Genomic DNA, 22,664 nt, shown 5'->3' on the forward strand with positions numbered 1-22,664 from the left:
AATAATTTCACTCCAAATGACATGATTACATACCTTTCTTTACATTTTCTGCTGCTATCTGTAGTCTGAAAAGACGAAACTGTAGGTTCTTTTTATCAATTTTCCACCCCATAACATGATAAAGTTGCAGCTGAAGCTGAAATCCTTGATTTGGCATTGTTACATTTCTCTTACTTTTCACTCTGAAACAACACAAATGAGTTAATCATAACTAAATCACAGTTTTCACATAAGTAATTCCAAGTGAAAACATTTAATCACTTGAGCATATTTATTGAGTTTTGATGCTTTACACATTCACTCGCTAAACATATATAGTAAGAAACACAGATTTCAACATAGCTTTATAAATGATATTAGTGAAACTCACAACATGTGGATGATTAGTATCAGTATGTATTGCCAATACAAACACTGCATCAAAATTTATGAAATTACATAAAATATTTTAATGTAAAAATGCTCATGAACAAGACATTTTGAATCACGAACAAATATTCCACTGATGTTCTGTAGGAATTTTGTTATTACGCATGCAGCAATTACATGTCCATTTATTATATTACTTCAAAGTAATGAGAAAAATGGAGAGAATCTGAAAATCCTGAGAAACAGAAATAGAGGTACACCTACAGCTATATGACTACCCTGTAACCCAAACTTACATGCTTGGTACAGGGTTCACAGAATCACTTTCAGATTATTTCTCAACAATTCAATTCTCAAATAGCATGTGAGGAAAAATGAATACCAAAATCTTTCTGTGTGAGCTCCGATTTCTGTTATTTTATGACAGAGGGCATTTCTCCTTATGTAGGTGAGAATCCACAAAATATTTTTGCATTTGAAGGATAAAGTTGGTGATTGAAATTTCATGCAAAGGTCTTGCCGCAACAAAAAACATCTTTGTTTTATTGATTGCCATCTGAACTTTTGTATCATACCATAACACACTCTCCTCTATTTTGTGACAAACCAAAATGAGCTGCCCTTATTTGAACTTTTTCATTGTCCTCCATCAATCCTATCTGGTAAGGATCCCAAATCGGGTATCAATCAATATTCTGGAAGAAGACAGACAAGTACAGTGTTGGTAATCTCTTTACTAGAACTTCGACAATGTCTGCTGAAATTCTACATTAAACAATTGGTTCTCTGTAAACTTGAGTGTCCCAGCTCTCAGGTTCTCACAGGAAAGGCTGGAAAACCTCACACACAGCCATATCCAGTAAAACACTGGTATTGAAACTGACAGACCACAGGTAGTGAAACTGCGGTCTGCATAATACTATACAAAACAAATAAGGAATTGTTATTTTTTCATCCTGGAATTATGACCCACAAAATGAATGGGTAAAAACTCATCTCATTGTAACATATGAGCAATCATGTAAGTCTATGTACACTCCATGTGGCTAACAGAGACAGAGTGTACAGTCTCGTGGCACATGAAATTTGAGATGTAAATGGAATGAGTACCCAAAGGCTCCATGAAAGCTTTTTACAGTGTGAACAAGTTGTGCAGTCTTCCAGATATTTCTTCTTGGCTTATCCATCCACACAGGGGTACTGTGGTGTGCGTACTGTAAGACCTCTGGTACACACACCATCAGATTATTTGACTTGTCGCTCTAACGAAGTAGGCGAGTGTCAGCAATATGTCTCGTGGTCTTATCGTGGCGTGTTTATCTTCTGCCGTTAGGTCAAACGATAGAAATGCCACTTGCATGCTTAGAGTAGCAGTTTGACAATGACCAACTTTAAACAGAACTTGATTAATTTTCACACATATTTATTAAAATAATAAAAAGCATAGAAATTACTTAGCTTGATTCTGGATGCTGTTTACAACTGACAATCTGAAGTTCCTTTGGTCTTGGTACGTTAATCTTATTCTCACATATCTCTGATACTTGACAAAGTGTTTATACATTTATCTTCATGGCTATGTAGAGGAATATGATAATCTTATTAGGCGCAGACTGAAACTTGACTATAGACTGGTACAGAGAAATGCAGACTAACTAATCGGAGGTCTGTACACTCGTTATAATACCTCACACGTTCAGGTATCACTGCGCGGGTGTGACCGCGAGGAGAAAAGGTTCTACGTTAGCAGCGATCTCATTGGCTGCGTTACATATTAATATGCGGATCGGCGGAAGCAGAATTTGGTCCATCTTTATGGCAGCGCCATCTTGTAGTGCGGAGACGGGCGAGCACTGCGCCTGTGCTTTTGTGCTTAGCGCGGCGCGCTCTAGTGGGAAAGTTGTGTACGCGCTGACTATGCGGAACTATGTACACAACAGGTACTCAAAAGTTCCACTTAGATTTCTCAGTTTTAATAAATTGGTTGCAGTGCCAGACACAGGAATATAGGAAAAACAATTTTGTGTTTGTATGTCAATGCCATTTATGGCTCACTGTGTATAGCTACTATTTCAAATTTATTCAGATTTAAACAACTACCACATAAATATAACTACTTTGAGTATTTATCAAAAAATGTACAACAAAAAGAGTATGCTCATAATGGACTCTCAATGATTTATTGAGACAAGATGGTGACAAGTTTTAAAACATGGCTCTGTGGGTACATCTCAGGTTACAAATCCTAATGTGTCTTTTACCACTGATACTGATTCAAGTTACAGCTTAGTTTGGATGCAACATTAAATTGTAGGTCTAACTGTAGGAAAGAAAAAACACATCTACTCACAACTATGTATAGTAAAGCACACAGTTGCAGATCAATAACTTGATGGGAGTTCTACTTTCTTGACAAAATAATGATTGGCAGGCAGATCATTACTCATTTTGAAGACAATATGATAGGCAGTAGACTTGTACAGAAGTAGAAATGACTTGTGTCCACTTGCAAATCCTCATTCTTTTTCAGGACAAAAAACTTGAGAAGTCGAAGTCAGTCTCTCTCTCTCTCTCTCTCTCTCTCTCTCTCTCTCTCTCTCTCTCACACACACACACACACACACACACACACACACACACACTACGATTGCTATCCTTCTGCCAATGTTCACTAATCTCATCTTCTTGTATTCCTCATGCATTCTTTCCATTTGTTGGCCACAAACTTCCCCAATTTATCTAGTATTTAGTTTATTGCTTCTTTATTATTATCAGTTATCCTGCACTCAGTAAGCTACAACCTTCAATCTTTTCCTCACTCTTTTTTTCTCTTTCTTTAATTTTTTTTCAGCTAGTTTTCACCCTCTGGGACTTTTCTCCTCAGCTCTGTGTACTGAACTGACCTTATCTGCACTCGGCTTTGAGAGGTACCCTGAAACAAAGTGATCCGATAAAACCTCACATTCTCCAGTTACCTGTAGTGCTGCCAGTAAAGGGACAATAGGAGTGGGGCTACCCACTTCCATTTATCACTCTCCTGCGATTATCAGTCAACATTACGCTGCAATCAGTAGTTCAGTGCACTTACTAAGGTAAAAATGGTTTCCAGAAACAACTGTTCTCTGATTGCTGTGCAAAGAGCTTTTTCTTAAAGCTTATTATTCCACAAAATGAAAATTTTCCTGACCAGAAGTATGTCTCACAGTAGGTCAAGAATATCTGTTATACGTTTAAAAAATAAAATCATCTAGTCTTCATACTACTGGCAATATTTCTGTATTTGATACTGATTAAATTTCGAAACAACAACATGATTTGCCAGGTTGCACAGCCAGTAGTATACCAAGACACTGATCTTCAACAAGAATGATGCACCGTTTGCTGGCCATCACCCTCTGCAACATATCATGTTATGTAGAAGAACCATGCAATCTCTGGGCCAGTTTCAGAAGTTGGTCTACCTTTGCATGATCTGCTTAATAAATACTACATGTTTCACACTAACACAGAGGAGAAAAGTCTCTACAACTTCATGCACTGTAAGATGGAAGAGAGCCACTGCAATTTCAGAAGCAATAACAATTCACAGCTCAAGAGGAACAACACAAGCAGTAGATCACCATTCTCCATCAACAGGTAGTAGAATTGTTAGCCACATCTTTGGATACAGCTCCATTGTACACATCATTTAAGGATGGTATTGAAACCACACACACACACACACACACACACACACACACACACACACACACACACACACATATTAGATCTGGTTGTTGCAGGAAATAGTTTTTTCTTCTTCAAAAGTTACATCCTCCTAAAGATCCAGAAAAGAAAACATACATCAAAATTTGTGAATGAGTTTCTGACTATTATAGGTACCCAACACACATCGTATGCTCCAAATCTGAAAGCAAATTTTAAAAGGCTACTCCTAATTTGCAGTTTTGTAGGTAAAAATGAACAGCTCAAGGAATCATATGATGAATCTCATCAGGGACTGGGTAATCACTATGCGCCTGACAAAGAAGTGTATAGTCAGATTTTGAGATTTGTCTTTAGGAGAAGTATTTTATATGAAACAAAAATTTTAAATTCACTCAAAAGTCAAAACAGCCCTGGCAACCATGCAAAGTTTCAGCATGGCGCACAGCTGAGTTTGACAAACAGTCAACGTGACCAGCATGGAAATACACTTGATTGGATTTCAGTGATAGTAAACACAGGAGTTCGAGGAGTAATCTGCCATGGCACAAAAAAAGAAACAAATCAGTACAACATTTTTCCGATTGAGAATCAAGCTCATCACAAAATTCCAGTCATGAAAATTCTGTGTTGCATATTCACAGAGCACCATTGCTACTTCTTTTATGAAGTTGGCTTGCACCTGTACACCATTCCCTATTCTGTCTGCCTCCTCCATCATACCCGCATTTGTAGTGCATCCCGTATCATTCACAATCTGCTGCATGTTTGACAGCTTTGGTCATGCCCCGCAATTCCTTCCCTCAACAGCTCCATCTGCCACTGTTCCACTGATGTTACGGAGTCTTAAAATGTGTCCTATGAGGTTGGCTATTCTTGTTTGGATGTGCCTCCAGAAAGATCTCATTTCTTGTATACTGCTCAGCACCTTTCATTGGTAATTGTCTCTCACCAGCTAATCTTCATCATCCCACTTAAGGTTACCTCAAGTATTTTGTACATATCACGTTCTAAAAAGAAATTTTCTGTCAACATATGAAATGTGGTCACATCAGCAGTGTGTGTCATTTGTAAGCTTCACACAAGACAAGAAAGCCAAACCCCTGTGCCACAGTGCACAAAATTCAAATGTTCAGGAACTTGGAAATAGACAACTCTCACACTATTAATAGAACAATAAAAATTAAGTAAAACAATATTATTTCATGTGGTCATGGAAGTATCTTCATCGCTGATTAATTGGATTACACACACTGCACTTTGATCTCCAGTAATATAAAAATGTAACAAGAAAATTAAGACATACAGTGGCCAACAAATACGTATAAGATTTCAAACTGATGTGTTGTATAAATGTGCAGTAAGGAAAATCTCTTGTTTGACTGGATCATTAAACATCTTTTTGTTTTCCCAATTAATGAAAAAATTCACCTAGTTTATGCTGACACTTCTTTTCAAATAGTAGATAAATTATGTACCAAATTCTGTGAGCTATTTTCTCTTCAGTTATGTTACCCAAAGGGGAAAAAAGCTTTCCCTGTGGCAGACTGCAGTTTCTAATCGTTCATATCCACTCCTGGGCACCCAGTTGGTCCAATGGATTTTTTATACATTCTTTTTCATGTGTCTGACAAGCAAATGTGGTGTCATTTCCTGTAACTGGAAAGTGTTCTCATTGTATTGGTGTTATGTACGCATGTTAATAAGCATTTTCTGAAAATCTAATGATGACAGCAAGATTCTGTCAAAACCATTCATCATGAAATAAAACAAAGATACCACATGATTTTGCTGGAGAAGATTTTCCTACAAAAAGAGACTGTCCATCAGTAATTGGGCAGACAGTCAGTTTTATGTCATGTTGCCATCTGCTCATTTTGGAGATAACATTGTCGGAGAAATTATCTTTTGACAGGTGATTTTATACAGTGTACCCCATGGGTGAAGATGTAGGTTCTGTGCCATGACTCGGTCCCAGCTTTTTTATTCTTGTTCGCCCCAAGTGGTCCTTAAATTGCTGTTTAAGTTCTCTGTACCTGCCTGGCCTGTGAGCTCTTTCTCTATAATGTGGCTTTTCTGGTAGGATCTTCTTGCCCTTCTGACTTATGTTCTCAGTATTTGGAGACACTAATTTTAAGGTACTTGTGAACTTGAACCTATTTGTTTTATGACTGGTACCGCATCTTTCATGGCTTCTTATGTTGCACTGATGAGTTCTTTAGCTTTTGTGTGCAGCTGTCATCTATTTCCACCTGCTCTGGACAGCAAAAAATACTTCTGAGAAGGTTCCAATCAGCTTTCTGTAAGTTCTACCATATCATGTCTTTAACGTGTTTAATGCATTATCATCTCAGAGTTCTTTCTGCAGGAGTCAACTGTAAAGTTTATAATGTTCTGGTCACTTGTGGTGAGGCCCCTTTCCAGGTTCTGACCTTCCTTACCATATGTTCATTAATTATTGTGACATTTATATTCAACTATGCACCATTTCTCCTTTTGTATGTGAATGTATTTCCACTTCTGTTTGCCACTTCCATATTTTACTTAGTTATGTTTTCCTGTAGTATGATGCCTCCTTCACCTTGCACTAAACTAAACCATAATGATGACATAGCATTCCCATCAATTGTATTGGATTCCTTTGACCACAGCTACTGATGTCTTTAAACAGCTCTATGTACTTATCTATGGCATCACTGAACTAGACACACGTTGATATGAAAGTCAAACTTGCCATGACCGTGGAAACAAACACATAAACATGACAATGGCTGTCATCAGTTTTTGATGTGACAACATGAGCTGTGACTAGCATTCCAGGGATTTTCCGATCTTTTATATACAGTTCCTGTAAGCATAGAATATCGAACTTCATTTCTTCAGCTACTTTGCATATTTCATGCATGACATACTGACTTCTCATACAATTTAGCTGGGCAATTTTTAAATACCTTCTGTCCATCTAAGGAGTGTATATGTTAAAAGTAGCAGTTTGGGCATGGTTGCTGAGGTTCAGATGCAGTTCTACCATGTGGTATAACAAACTGCTCAACAGCATACACTATATTTCTTCTACAAAAAACTAAGCAGTATGTTCTCCAGCAGCTGAGGACTCAGGGTCAATACGTAGTTTCTTCGACCCCAACTGAACACAATCTACAGCATCAGGTACAAGAAATGTTATAGATCTCCCTTTCGGATGCTTAGTCCTTATTATATGCCTCACTACTGGCAAGGCAGAGTGAATTTTCACTCCCTTCATAAAGTCGTTGCAGATTTATGTCCATTTTACTCTCAGTTAATTTCTACATTGCTCCCTCAATGTGTGTGTTGTGAAGTCTTTGTTGTGCTGACTCAAGATTTTAAGGTGTGTTGGCATCTCTTCTGTTGAACATAATATTTATCTTTGTGGTTGGTTCTGTTCCTTTACCAGTACTTGGCTGAAATGGGATGGTAGTTTGCAGTGTTTTTCATTTTTTTCTAGTTGCAATTGAAAGCTCATTGCATTGCATTTGGGTAACTTCTTTAGCGGAGGATTATTGTACTCTTTTTCAATGTGCAACCCATGTTTCCAGGTTTAGTAAATGCTGTACAGATTCCATTTGTTTTTATGGCATGGTTGTAAATGATTCTCCTCCATCTGAGTTACCTGCATCTCTCGTAAAACTTTTATTTTTTTCTTTTCTGCCAAAAATTCCATACTCTCACCTGCATAAAAATTTCTGCCTTCTTACATATTTGACAGTTATCTTCTCATTTCATAATGTTCAGTCATCAGATATGATTAGTCTTTTACCAAAAATTGATGCATAGGGCAAGTCTGTCTAGGAACATCTGATAGGTTTGGCTGTCATTCTGATTTTCATTATACTGGATTTCATTCTGATTTGCATTAATAACCTTGTACTTCTCACACACAGTACTAAAACTGGATTGTGTCTGCTCTTTCCACAGTCTAACTTCTTACATCCATCTCCCCCACAGTGAGCACAAGCGATTTCTTCCCTGGTGTAGGGTTATAATAATGATATTTATTGCTGTGGTGGACTACTACATATCCTTCACAGCTATATACCTTTTGCTCGTTGAGAAGGACTTTGCTCACGTCGGGTCCTACCTCCATTATGAGATGAACTGCTTTCCTTCCTTTTGGTCCAGTTTTACATTCTGGAATAAACTGAGTCAAAACGATCACTTTCATGTTCCCCTTCAAAGTTCTGTGCATACCCAATCTCCTTTAGTTGCAGCACCTCCACATCTGAATTGACATTGTAAGTTATAATGAAAGGGTTTATTTTTTGCAGTAGTTCGCAAGTGAGGCTCTTGCAGGGTAGTATTATTCATTAATCCTGCAGTATCATCTTCTGAAGCTGTTTTCACAATAACTGTATATTTCATTCTATCCATCTGTTTTACACAGATCTGCTCCTTTGTCCTCATTTGTACAAGACTTTACAAAAATAGTATTACTCTGTTTCTTAATTGCTATGTTAATTTTGTCAGTTACATTTTCTCATTTCTCTGCAGCACTTGTCTAGCCAGAACACTGGTACGAGGTGTACTCATTTTCTTTACTTGGCTCTCTGGCTCTCATTTTCCCATTTGACTTGCTGTAATTTCGTTGTTGTGATAACTTGTGAACTGCCCATAAGGTGATCATTTTCTTCATTTCTTCTGCCTTAACTGTTTTTTTTTTTTTAGATCCAGAGATCACTTAATCAATAAACTCCATAATCTCCTCTAAAATGTCACCCACACTGAGCATGTTTATTAGACCTCTCTGTCGTTTGCCATGAAAAGCTGAGAACAGTAGCTGTACACAGTCACTAACCAGTCCGCAACACACATCACAAGCCACACTACATCAGCAGGGCCAGGTGCCACTAGCCACAGCAGTCAATGCCAGCCTGATCAAACCACTGACGTCGCAGAGTCCGCCCAGTTGTTGCTGATGCCACACCACAGCATGCCCGTAGCATGACCTACTGGCTGCCCCCATAGCCAGTTAACTAGCTTCATCGACCAGGTACTTTCAATTTTAACTTCACATGTCCACATTATTGACTATGTCCAATTGATCACAGCCGAGGAGCTCTTTCATAGAAGACTACCAGTGTACTCATTCTTAGCACTGATAATTATCTCTCAACATCACTTTTAAACTGGTCCATAATTTTGCTGGTCTGTTCTTTCTTTAGGAACTTTGTTATAAATTTTTTCACAATTTACTGTTAAAATTTTGACATATACAATGTCTTTACTTTGTACACAATCTGACTGCACACACTGTATCACCTAGCTACCATTCATTGGAGAACCTCAAAACTATCGCCTAACCTAAGGGGGGGGGGGGTAAAAAGATCTGCACTCCACAAATTTTCTGCTGCCAGAGTTGCTGCTTCCTCTGTGTAGTGCACCCTTGCCCTTTGACAGGTCCTACAATTCCCCACCCCATCACAAAGGTCAAGAAATCTACAACCAAGTCTGGCACAGAATAGATTGAGCCTCTAGTTGAGACCCTACATACAACTCCAAACCAAAATACTCCAATCATGAACTGTAAATTGTAATCTCTGCTTGTGCCCGAGTGAGGCTAGTGGTCTTCACAATCACTGCCAGCTGCCCGAACAAACCGACGATAGCCTCCGAATCAAAGCAACACAACACAACATACAACTTGCAGATGACTGCACCCTCCACCTTCAACACTCACAGGACCCCTCACATATGTGTGGCCCCCAGCAGCCATATCAAGCACACACTAGACCTCTTTCCAGCCCTGGACACTATTTCCCTAAAGGGGTCTATAAAGTACCTAACATTAGAGCTCCTGGTAACACAAATCCTCCCAATGTGCCTGCATGGACCCCACTGAAGGGGCAGCCACCCATTCACAAGGTGTATTGGCAAGGTCATACAGCCACGGTCCACACACTGATTCTCTATCTTCAGCAATGTGAATGTGTTACCTGCCACTGATTCTGCAGTGAGCGCAGATCCCACACAGTGGGTACACTGCACTGGAGGTTGCCTCATTAGCAGAGCCCATGGATGAAATGCGCGACATCTGAGACATCCCATTTGACATGCCAGTTTCTCCGTTGCTGCTACAACCTGAAGCAACAGCTCGCAGAGGGCTGACCATAGCCAACATGCCTCACTGTCTTCAGTTGTTTGCGAACTGCTGTACGATGGTGGAGAAAACGGCTGCAGGAGGGTGGTGTGTGTGTGTGTGTGGGGGGGGGGTTGCATGTGGGGAGGGGGGGCAGCTGCATGAGCATTGTGTGGAGCCTGAGGGGGAGTGGGGGTAGTTTACACCATTTGTTTCATAAATATTTAGTTCAGACACATTACTGTTAGACACCAATATTAATAGTCAACACAACACTACTTTGAATTAGCTTCAGGAATTCACAACAAAATATCAACATTTTCATTATCGAGTTCCACAATCACATTATAAAAGCTAAATAGCTTGTTATTATTTCCAACTGGGTACTTACATTTCAAATGCATCATCATAGGAGAGGCAGTACTTCTTCATCATATATGCGATCACAACTGCTGGGCTTCGAGACATTCCAAAGTAGCTATAACAGAACAAAAACCTGCTTGTTACTGTTGGAGTAGAGAGCTCTCGATGAATTTTAAAAAGCTGACGTAGTTCATTGGATGAACTACAATACCTATATAGTCTCTCTCTCTCTCTCTCTCTCTCTCTCTCTCTCTCTCTCTCTCTCCCCACCAGTGTGTGTTTTCAGTCTATTAGCTCTGAGGAAGCACTTAATTTCTATCTCGTTGGTTGGTTGACTGAAGTAAGCGACTAAACAGCAAAGGAGCATTCATCTGGAGGTAGTGATATCCAACAGGAACGTGCTCGGATGGGTCATGTATGTAGGAATCGTGAAAGCAAGACACCAAAGGCAATACTGATGACTGAGCTGGAAACTGATTTATGGAGAAGTAAAAGTATATAGGTCTGATCGGTTCATAGGTTAGAGTAAACAAGTGGTCTCCCAGGACTCGGCCATGGCGAGAGAAACTCCACCTGGATCCAGCCCCCACCAACCCAACTAAGGGTGAAGACCGGTAAAGAGTAAAGAGTGCATCCTCATCAAGAGATATAGAACAGTAAAAGCACAAAGGCTAAAAATATAATGAGCATCCATTGAACCACCAATAATAAAAAACGACGAGACAGATAGTTAAGGATTCACGTGCATGTCCCTTGGGGCTCTGCATGCAAAGGGGGAAGGCACTTACAGTGTCCCACTCGCCGATTCATCACAGACAAAGCATTAAAGAAGAGCATAACACCCACTAATCAACAGAGTTCTACTCCAAACAAGTAAAAAAAGGATGTGGCAGGAAAAAACACAAATCACCTAAATGCAACTAAAACAGAAAATGGAGGGATTGGAGAAGCAGCAGTCAAAGGAGGTAGGATCATGAGGCCCACCTTGACACAGCATGTGGCATGAGAGACCTCCAAATACAATCACCCTGTCTCCACCCTGAAGACAGTTTAAAAAACTGTATCTGAGAATAAAAATAACTGTCAGGGAGAAAACAGAGAAACAGTTCAAGTGTCTGTGAGTCACCTGCCAACAAGGGAGGCAAAGAAGATCATTCTTAGCTTGGAGAGCCAGGAGGAGGGATCATTCCACCATGATATGAGCAAGTGTCAATAAGGCTCCACAACAACAATGTTGGGGTTGCTCATTACATACAATAAAACTATTTGAGAAGCAGGTATGACCGATGCAGAGGCAAAATACAATGACGAATTCTTAATGGGATGAACGGAAGAAAGAGTGCCACAAAGCAGTAGTCTCCTTGGTAGTGCAGAATTTATTTAGAGGGTGCAGTAGCCCACCAGTTGTTGTTCCATCTCGAGATGAGCAGAGGCCTTAACCGCACCTGCAAATCTGCACCTGGGAATGTAAAAGTGAATGACGGGAGGGGGAAGGAGTAATTGCTTCTCTAGTCACCCAGCCAGTTCATTCCCTGGGATGCCGAGAAAGGCAATACGATTAAGTTCAGAGAGGTCAGGGATAGTACATGTCACAGTGTGATACCTCACTGAGAAACCAAGGAAATTCAGGTCCTAAGTAAAATTGCCAAGCGAGTCAAAAGCTTCTATCCAGTCACTTGTTGATGAGTCTGGTGTGGCATTAAAAGACGACAAAAGGGAAGTTGAAGTTTTAAATTTCATATTTAAGAAATCATTCAAGCAGGACTTTACAAATATACCATTGTTTGAGTGTCACACAGACTCTCATATGGAGGACACAGTAGTAGGCAATCCTGCTGTTGAGGAGCAACTGAAAGAGTTGAAAACAAATTAGTTGTGAGGTCCAGGTAGAATCCCAGTTCAGTTTCACAGAGAGTACTCTTCAGCACTGACCCCTCAGCTTGCATTTATCATGAATCTCTCACCCACCAGAAAGTCCCAGGGTAAAGAACGGACTTGCAAAATTACTAACTGATATCCTTAACATCGGTTTGCTTTAGACTTCACGAACACATTCTCAGTTCGTATATAATAAATGTTCTTAAGATGGAAAAGATTCTGTCCACAAATCAGCATGGATTTAGAAAGCATGGCTCAATCAAAACACAGCTTGCTCTTTTCTTGCACAATATGCTGCGAACCATGGATAACCGACAACAGATATTTTTCATATTCCTTTCATATTCCTCGATTTCCAGACAGTGTTTGACACGGTGCCAAACTTCAAACTGTTAACAAAGGTATGAGCATACTGAACAGGTTTCCAAATAAGTGAGTGGCCTGGCGACTTCTTAAGTAATAGCACCCAGTACATTGTCCATGAAAGCGAGTGTTCATCAGAGACAAGGGTATCATCAGGAGTGCCTCAGAGAAGTGAGATAGTACCGCTCTTATTCTCTATGTACATACACTAGTAAACCCAGCAATGCTTTGCAATTGCTAAATATGTATGGGAATTGTACGTTCGTCCTAAACTACTCCTCGCCCTCTCTCAGTCCATGACCTCTTCCCACCTCGTTTCGCCCATCTCCTCTCCTCCTCTTCCCCTCTCTCACTGTCCATCTCCTCTCCTCCTCTTCCCCTCTCTCACTGTCCATCTCCTCCCCCTCCCCCCAATCTCTCTCATCTCCTCCTCATCCCTCTCTCTCTTTGTCCATCTCCTCTTCCCCTCTCTAACTGATCTTGAAACTTGTTTATTGTAATTTACAAACGAGATCTCAACTGGGAAAAGAAGTCACTTCATATGTATGGGTAAATCGGTTGGGATCATTAACCTATTGATCTAGAACAATGTGCGAAACTTGTGGTCAAGAATTCGGACCAACTGAGATGATCACAAGGCTGGCCCATGACATCAGTCATGTAAAATGCAAACCTGACGGGCCCAGCCTGCGGTATGATGGTCACAACTTGTGATGTGACCTCCTACACACAGCAGAGATCAGACTTGTGATAGTTCTTATCACTTTGTATCACATCTAGTTACATGTTATTCTCAGTCATGATTGCACATCTAAATATATGCAGTTTAATCTTAGGGATGTATCCCCATAAAACATAAATGTTGTGAGGAGAACAGAGACTGTTATTTTGATACTTCCGCTACCAACAGTGACATCGTACATCCTGTACGTCAAAAATGCAGGTAGATTATTTATTGAGGATGAACCACTGGTGAAGATCAACTGCCAGAACCTTGGATTTGAAAGAAATACAAGAGAGTCAAACAATCCAGAACTATACAATGACACCTGGCATGAAACAGGCAATCTTACATCAGGTAGGGGCAAATAAAAGTGAATAAGATAAATTCAATATAGTATTTGATAACATGATCTGAGAGAATACTGTAACTGAGACTAACCGGTATGCAGAACAAATACGAACCAATCCAAACAGAGTATGAAGGAGCATCAACAATTGCTTTCCTTTGAATTGTAATGAAGTTAAAAGATATTTAGCATTGTCCACAATACTGGTGCAGGTGAAAAAAAGAACAATAATTTAACCAAACTGGTCAAAGATGGCTGTTACAGAAATGCCCATATTTAGAAAAACAATGGTGCTAAAAAGATATCTACAAATTACAAGATGGTTACACTTTGCAAATAATGATCTGCTTGCCAATACAGACAAATTGAGCAAAATAAGACCTGTGACCAGTTATCTGAATCAAGACTTTAAAGAAGTGTAAAAAATGAAACACAACATTACTATCGATGATCATTCATGAAATTTAAGGGACGCATATCTTACAGACAATTCAATCCATCAAAAATGGGACCATTCCTCCGAAAGTGCTGTCAAAGAGCTATTGTAGTCAGTGTTACACAGAGGACACACTTTATATCTAGATAATTGGTACTTTTCATCAAAATTACTTATGACACTATCACGCAATTATAAAACAAATATCACTGTAACAGTATGTGTGAATAGAAAGAATACACCAAAATATTTCTGACGTTATATTAAAGAGAGGGAATACAGAATGACGAGCTGCAATCAAATACTCGTAAATTGGGAAGACAACCGAGATGTTCATTTTATGATGACAAAAATGACACAGTCGATATGATTACACAAGGAACCAATCGTACTTTGAAACTGAGTTGTGTTATTGAGTACCACAAGGGAATGATTGGGACTAATCAGCAAGACCAAATACTAGCATGCTTCCCAATCATGAGAAAATATGAGGGGGGGGGGGGGGCAGCCAAAAGAAACCAAACTAATTTTTTGGTGGGCAGAACTTTTGTAGTACCTTGTTTTGCTACTAGGAGTGAATACAGCAAACATTACAGAACCAATAAGCCAAGTGGCATTGCTGAAGGAGGTCAGGAATAGTTTCAGCAGAATTTATAGACACCTGTTTTGTCTGACTGTCATTTTTGCAATGGCTGATTTTCGTGAACAGCGTGCAGTGGTGAAATTCAGAGTTTTGCCCAGACAAAAGAACAGAAATGCTTGAAATGTTAAAAATGGCATAAAAGGACTATGCTATGGTAAAAACTTAAGTGTTTGAGTGGTTTTCCCATTTCAAAAATCGTGAGATATCAACTGATGACAAATCTCATTCTCGTCATCTTTCCACAGCCAGAACACATAAAAATATTGAAAACACTTATGCAATCGTCAATAAATATCAACAATGCACCAGTGAAGAAATTGTGGAGCTGTTGGGAGTGACTTGAAGTTCAGTGCAATGAACTGTGTCACAACATTTGGGAATGAAAAGGTCGGCTGTCAAATTCGTGCCATGACTGCTGACTGCTGAACAAAAACAAGGTTGTGTGGAAGCATGCTGTGCCTTGAAAGAAGAGTCCTAAAATGATCCAAACTTTCTCCAAAGTTATCACAGATGATGAAACTTGGTGATATGCTTATGATCCTGAATCAAAGCAACCATCAAACCAGTGGAAGACTTCAAGTTCACCTTGCCCCAAGAAAGCTTGTCAGATTAAATCAAACATTAAAAAAAATTAAAATTGGTGAGTTGTTTTTTCGATGTGGGAAGATTCGTCCATTCAGATTTTGTTCCACAGAATCAGACAGCTAACCAGGCGTTCTACTTGGAAATTTTGAAAATATTCCTCAACAGTGTGCGGCGGAAACGGTCTGATTTGTGGTAGTCAGGTGACTAGTTTTTCCATCAGGACAATGCCCCTGCTCACACAGACCTGTCTGTAAGACAATTCTTGACCAAAAATAGTATGACCCCTGTTCCTTGCACCCACACTCATGTGATCTTACCCTATGCGACCTCCCCCCCACCCCCACCCCCCTTCTACAAATTTATCTTCAACATGTACCACAAAAATTAATGGCTTTGTTTTAGTAAAAGCATCCCCACCAGTTCCAGTAGACACTAAGTATTGGATACATTCTATTGCTCCCAGATGTCTGGTTTGCCCCTCTTCCTTTAGGGTACCCAGAGTAGGAATAGTAGGGTTACATCTACCCATACTGAAATTTCTATGCCTGTCTGATGAGACGGCCACATCAGAACAGCCATTGTTTTGGTGTAATTTAATATGTTTCATGTACAAAACATCTGCCTTATGCCAGCTACTCTGCTCAAGGGTTCTCCCCACAAGAGTCATCCAGCCACAGCAAGGGTCATCTGGCACAATAGCCACTGCCACAGTAAGAAGGGAATCCACTTCTTGGCATGTGTGAGGAGCTACCAGCTCATGCAGTGTGATGCCAGTGTTGTCAGGATGCTCAACTGAATGGGTACATAACAAAACCACTACTTCAGACTGGCTGCACCATTGGCTTGAAAGTGCAAATCAGAGCATGCACAGTAGGTGCTGTTTACAGTGTTCTTTCCCAGTCCATCCACACTACAGAAAAAAATTTGGAAAATGAAGGTCAACCCAGAATGGGGCCAAAAATTACTTCAGGCAAAAGATGATATAAAGTAAATGAATAAATATTCCAAGAAAGGAAAGCCAAACCTAGGGAATAGCGAGGTTGACATCAAAGGCTGCTACCATTAGAAAGAGAGTACGGGAAGGAAGGATAGTCAACAAATGACAGACTGCACTACAGGAAAGGAAAAAGGTGCTGCAATAGTTTGAGGGCCTTTGCTCATCACACACATACTCACAAAAGAGTCATGAGCCACCTGTGGGAAATTTCAGCCTGATGTATGTGCCTGTCAACAACTAAACTATACAATAAGTGGTTACTGTTACTCTATCCATCATTGTATCCCACCCAGGACTTTCCAGTATTGTATTTACATAATTATGTATTGTTTTGAGTCATACCATACCTAACATAAATTTACATAGCTATATCAGTAGACATGGCTGTCGTTATCTAGTGAGTAGAACACTAGACTTGGGCACTGGAGATCTCAGGTTCAATCCTGGATAGGGGCAGGGATTTTCCATCGTTCCAGTCCCTCCAGAATGGCCTCAGGTTTACTCAGCCTGCTGTCAAAATGAGTACTGGGGATACTTCCAGGGGATAAAAGGCAGCCAGGGACAGGCACCTGCCACCCATCCCCTGCTCAGTGTTGTGGCAAATAGAAACGCTGCTCTCTACCTGAGTCAGGCCAATAGTCCAGTCACAGGCTTGCACCACAAACTTTCTACCTTATCAGTGTACACACACTAATTGTTATGCCTACAGTTTTTTTTTTTTTTTTTTTTTTTTTTTTTTTACAGCAATCTGGCAATTTTTTAAGCAACCTAGTCCTTCACGGTTCTCTCTATCAGTGTTTCCTGGTCCACTTGTAATTCTCACTCTTTTCTTCTTAAAAGAAACCTTGTATATACATAGCCTGAGACACAGGGGGAAAAGGATGGAGCCTCCAAGTAGAGGGTGTCTGCATCCCCTGGAAAGATTGCAATTTAAAGCAACACCCACTTCTTCCACATCTGGAAAACAAAGTGAAATGAGAGAGAGAAATGGTACTTGTCACTGATCACTGAATGCATAAAAGTCAAAGGAATCAGCAAAAATAAATAACTAATACTGTCAAAACTTTGCCACACACATGAATGGGATATACTGTGCATGCTAGAAATGCACCAAGGAGAAGGTGAAATAAAACCACACATAAGGGGAATGCATTAAAATATACAAACTTTACACCCTAAATATGGCAGCACAATCTCCACAAAACCTGATACTGCCATAGCATCAATGAACAAAACTGAATGCAACAACATTGACCTATTAATAACCGAATGCAGCACATTCACCTCAGTACAAAATCTTTGGAGATAGGCTCAAGCCTGACATTACTGCAGAATTTCTATAACAAAAACACACAGGAAGCTTGTTTTGTTGATTGGATTGGAGAGAAAGGGACCAAACTACAGGGTCATCAGTCCCTTTTTTCACATTCAAACAGGTTGCGGAGTAAAATTATTCCCCAAACAAGTCTGGGAAGTAAAAATGGCAGAAAACTAACTGGGAAACACATTTAAAGAGAAAATGAAAGAGGTAAGACAAAAGGGGAGAATAAGCATCAAAAGTAAAAACACAGGAGAAGGTATTAAAAGAGCATAGCACACACAAGAAGAAAAAAGAATGAGCCAGCCACTCTGCAACACACTAAAATCTCCAGCCTAAAAGACAAGGCCAGAGGAACACAGAGGGAAAAGACTAATACCAATGTGAACAAACCGCACAGAAAGAATGAGAAAGAGTTAAAATGGAGAGAGGGCAGAGGCCTGGGAGAGAAGGCCAGATGCCTACCATTAGATTGTGTGATAAAAACCCTGCCTCACGAATAAAATGTAAAACTATATCAGCTGTTGAGGCATTGTCTCCCAACACCTTAGGCAGTATGGCAGGAAGGTTAAAAATCCACTGCAGAGTGGCTAAAGTTGGGCAGTCCAACAAGATGTGGACAACAGATAATTGGGAACCACACCAACACTGAGGTAGGTTCTTGTGACAGCGGGGGCGGCCATGAGTCAGCTAAGTATGGCCATTGCAGAGCCGGCATAGGACAACAGAGTCCCTGCGAGTGCCTTGCACATATGAGCACCACACATTCGTTGTCTGCATGACAACAGGTAGTTTATTTGGTGCATTGAGAGTGCGCCATTCACCATCCCAGATCCCGAAAACTTTACAGTATAAGAACGATTGGCGATAAGTCTCCGGTGGGCCGATCTCCAGAGTTGGTTTACCGGTAGCTTGTTTAGCCAGCCTGTCAGCAAGTTCACTGCCCAGGATCTCAACATGTCCTGTGCTCCAAATGAAGGCCACTGAATGACCACTGTTTCCGAGGACATAAAGAGACTCCTGGATAGTTATTACATAAGTATGGCGAGGGAAGTACTGGTTGAGAGCTTGTAGGCTACTTAAGAAGTCACTACAGATGACAAAGAACTCACCTGCGCAGGAGCGAATATGCTAAACAGCTCGAGTGATGGCTACCAAATCTGCAGTGAAAACACTGCAGCCATCTGGCAAGGAGTGCTGTTCGGTATGTCCAATGTGAGCATAAGCAAAGCCAACATGACAGTCGACCATTGAGCCATCAGTGTAGACTATTTTTGAGTCCCAGAACTCGTTGAGAATAGAGAAAAATTGCTGGTGGGAGGCCTCAGGTGGAAGTGAGCATTTTGGGCCTTGTGATAGGTCCAAACAATGCTGTGGCCGAGGCATGGACCATGCAGACATATGTCAATGGACCTGTAGGAAAGGTGGTAGAAGGAAAGTATTGACTGCAATAAGAAGTGACTGGACACAGACTGCAATTGGAACCCCCAATCTGGGACACGGTTGCAGGAGATGGATCGCAGTGCTAGGGAAAAGGCAATGGTAATTTGGATGGTGAAGCGAACTATGGATGTGGGCAGTATAATTTTCAAGCAGTTGTTGTCACCTGATCCGCAATGGAGGAACACCAGCTTCCATGAGGAGGCTGTTCACTGGGCTCATTTGGAAAGCGCCCGTCGCAAGTCAAACTCCACAGTGGCGTATAGGATACAGCAGCCGCAATGCTGAGTGCAAGGCTGAACCATACACCAGGCTCCCATAGTCAAGACGGGACGGTACAAGGGCCTTGTACAGCTGCAGCAGTGTAGGGCAATCAGCACCTCAGTCAGTGTGGTTCAGGCATCGAATAATATTAACATGCCACCAGCACTTTTCCTTAAGCTGACGGAGATGGGGAAGCTCAGTTAAGCAGGCATCAAAGACCAGTCCCAAAAAGCGGTAAGTCCCCACTACATTAAGTAGTGATGAACTGAGAGCACGATCTAGCTCCTCGTGGTAAAGGCAGCATTGTAGCACTCACAATTCGGAGAAGAGAATGGTATCACCCAAGCCTCCTCCGATCATTTCCGATGGAAGAAGGCAGGGTGATAGTGGGAAGAGCTCGAAACTTCCGCAAAATGGCAGCCCCAGGTGATACAGATAGCAATAGGGTCCACGATGACATCGTCTGCTACTGTCACGCCAGAAATCAGCAAATGGACCTTGGTCCCAGAGAGCCATCATAAATTGGCCCACATGACAGAGGAAGGGGTGGAACCGTTAAAAGAACTAGTGAATGAAACCCAGCTAGCTTTTTTCTATCCCAAAGAACGCGACGAGATCCACGTTGCTGGAAACCAGATTTCCCGAACAGCAATGCAATAAGCAGGTGTAACGTGTAACAGGTGTCATAACTCAGCCAGGTGGGAGAAAAAAACTACTGCAATTCCACTGGAGGATGATGCTGGCTGTCGTCTAGGAAGGCAGGAAGGGACCAAGGAAGTAGCTTTTGCCTCAGGGTCACCTGCCGCCACCAGTCAGGTGCTGATATCCAGGACCACTGCGTTTGAAGCATTGGCAAGATCTATGTCCTCAGGAGATGCTAGAACCTCCACTTTCCTCGGACGTGGAACTGTTAAGGAGTGGTGGCATGGGGGTCACTGGAGTTCCAAGTTTCTTACCAATCTTCTTCTTGGACTGCCTGCCCCCTCACTGCTCTTTTGGGGTTTGCCTGGAGGGCTTCTGGGACACAGCTTCAGGTACAGATGAAGACCATGAAGCCCTTCGACCAGCAGCTTGTGGATCCTTCAGCCACTGGCTGGGCCACTTTTGCACAGGGGGAGACTTCAGAATAGAGTCCCAAGGGATATGAGCCGGAGGAGCTGTTGCTTCTCCAGCTGGGGTGAGGGGACCGATGTCCCTGACATTTGGGAAGGGTAGGTGCTTTGGGAGCAACAGAAGAAGAGGTGCCCCCAAACCACCAAGGGAGCGGATGTATTCAGGCACCCTGGAGGGGCCACTGTACGAGGCAGAGACGTGGGGACTACTGTTGCCAGTGCGGGTGACGTCGATGTAGCAGCAGCACATGAAGATGTCAAGCAAATGGGGTGCAACAGTTCATATATCCGTTTAGCCTCCAGGTAGGTCAGCCAGTCCAGGGTCCTTTACTCCCGTATTTTCCGCTCCTTTAGGAGTACCGTGCAGCCCGGTGAGCAGGGGGAGTGGTGCTCTCCATAGTTCACACAGGTGGGACGAGGGGCACATAGAGTATTTAGATGCAGTTGACGTCTCAGCATGTGGCACTGGAATTGCAGCAGGAAGACATGTGCCTGAACTTCCAGCACTTAAAGCACAGCACAGAGGAGGGACGTATGGTATGACGTCACAGCACTATACCATCACCTTGACATTTTCAGATTACGATTCACCCTCAAAGACCAATACGAAGGCACCAGTGGCAACCCTATTCTCTTTGGGCCTCCTATAGACACACTGGACAAAGTGAACACCCCATCATTCTAAATTGGCACAAAGCTCGTCATCAGACCTAAACTGAAGGTCGTGATGAAAAATAATTCCTTGGACCATGTTGAGGCTTTTAAATGGAGTGACCGAAACAGGGATACCATCCAGCTGGTCACAGACGAGTAACACCCAGGACTGGGCTGGGGAAGCCATCTGAATCAGAACTGACCCACTGCACATTTTGGACAGCACTGTTACTTCTCCAAACTTATCCTCCAGGGGTTCAACAAAAAATAGAGGTTTTGTATCCAGAAATGAGTCCCCACCAGTTCTGCTGCACACTAAATAATGAGGCGAATATGGCTCTCTTCTTCCTGTAGCCCTACATTCCTCCCATGGTGCAGCTTGGGAGGGGAACAATTTAGGGTCACACACAGCAGCATTGAATTCAACCTTCCCTTTCTTAGAGGCTTCAGGGGCCATTCAGTCCCCAACAAAAGATGACTTCATCTGCTTCACTGCAGTTCATCTGCCCTGATGACACCCAATCCGATCAGGGGCTCTCGCCATGGACACCACCCAGCAACAGCAAAGGTCCCAGACATGACGGCTGTTGCTGGGAGTCCCGACGTCCCAAGACAATGGGCATCTACTCCTTGGCATATGTGGGGAGTTTACAGCTCAGGGATCAGCAGTGTGATCCCTGTGTAGTCAGAGGGCTATGACCAAGAGGGTACACGATGACCCCTCCACGATGGACTGACTACCGTGCTGGATACTGTGTGTGTAGTTTGGGTCATGTAACAATAAGTAAGTTGTTTCAGCCCACTGTTCCAATAAGTGGTCATTGTCATCCATTGCATTGCAGTCTTGTGTAATGCTGTGACAAAGCCCCCTATCCCCCTTCAGGTTCCGGGATTAGAATAGTCCCGAGGTATTCCTACCTGTCGAAAGAGGAGGCTAAAAGGAGTCCGCCACTTTTCAGCCTAATACGTTATGGTCCCCTTTTAGGGTGTGACCTCCATACTGTCCAAATTTTCTGAAGTGAGGGCAATTTGGGAAAGGATGCCTTACATGGTGCATCTTATATCCCTCACACATTAGGATCTTCTGCACCTGATATTGTCATGGCGCTGCAACTCTGCCAATATTCCACCTATTTGGGTGAGGACACCTTACATGGTGCCTAATCTCCATCCATTGTTAGGTTAGTTGTTTTTGTTTTAACGTCTCGTCGACAACGAGGTCATTAGAGACGGAGCGCAAGCTCGCGTTAGGGAAGGATGGGGAAGGAAATCGGCCGTGCCCTTTCAAAGGAACCATCCCGGCATTTGCCTGAAACGATTTAGGGAAATCACGGAAAACCTAAATCAGGATGGCT

The 22,664-nt window shown here is 41.8% G+C and overlaps 1 protein-coding gene across 1 annotated transcript in view; it reads right to left on the minus strand.

Moving 5' to 3' along the window:
- LOC126249558 (dual specificity protein phosphatase MPK-4) overlaps positions 1-22,664 on the minus strand; it is a 106,985-nt gene that overhangs the window by 41,101 nt on the left and 43,220 nt on the right. Inside the window, exons 5-6 of the mRNA XM_049951222.1 lie at positions 10,578-10,664; positions 34-182 (exon numbers count right to left, since the gene is read on the minus strand). Coding sequence (XP_049807179.1) covers positions 34-182; positions 10,578-10,664 — 236 coding nt within the window. The remainder of the gene's footprint in view (positions 1-33; positions 183-10,577; positions 10,665-22,664) is intronic.

Source organism: Schistocerca nitens, chromosome 3 (assembly GCF_023898315.1).
Source record: "Schistocerca nitens isolate TAMUIC-IGC-003100 chromosome 3, iqSchNite1.1, whole genome shotgun sequence".
Taxonomy (NCBI): domain Eukaryota; kingdom Metazoa; phylum Arthropoda; class Insecta; order Orthoptera; family Acrididae; genus Schistocerca; species Schistocerca nitens.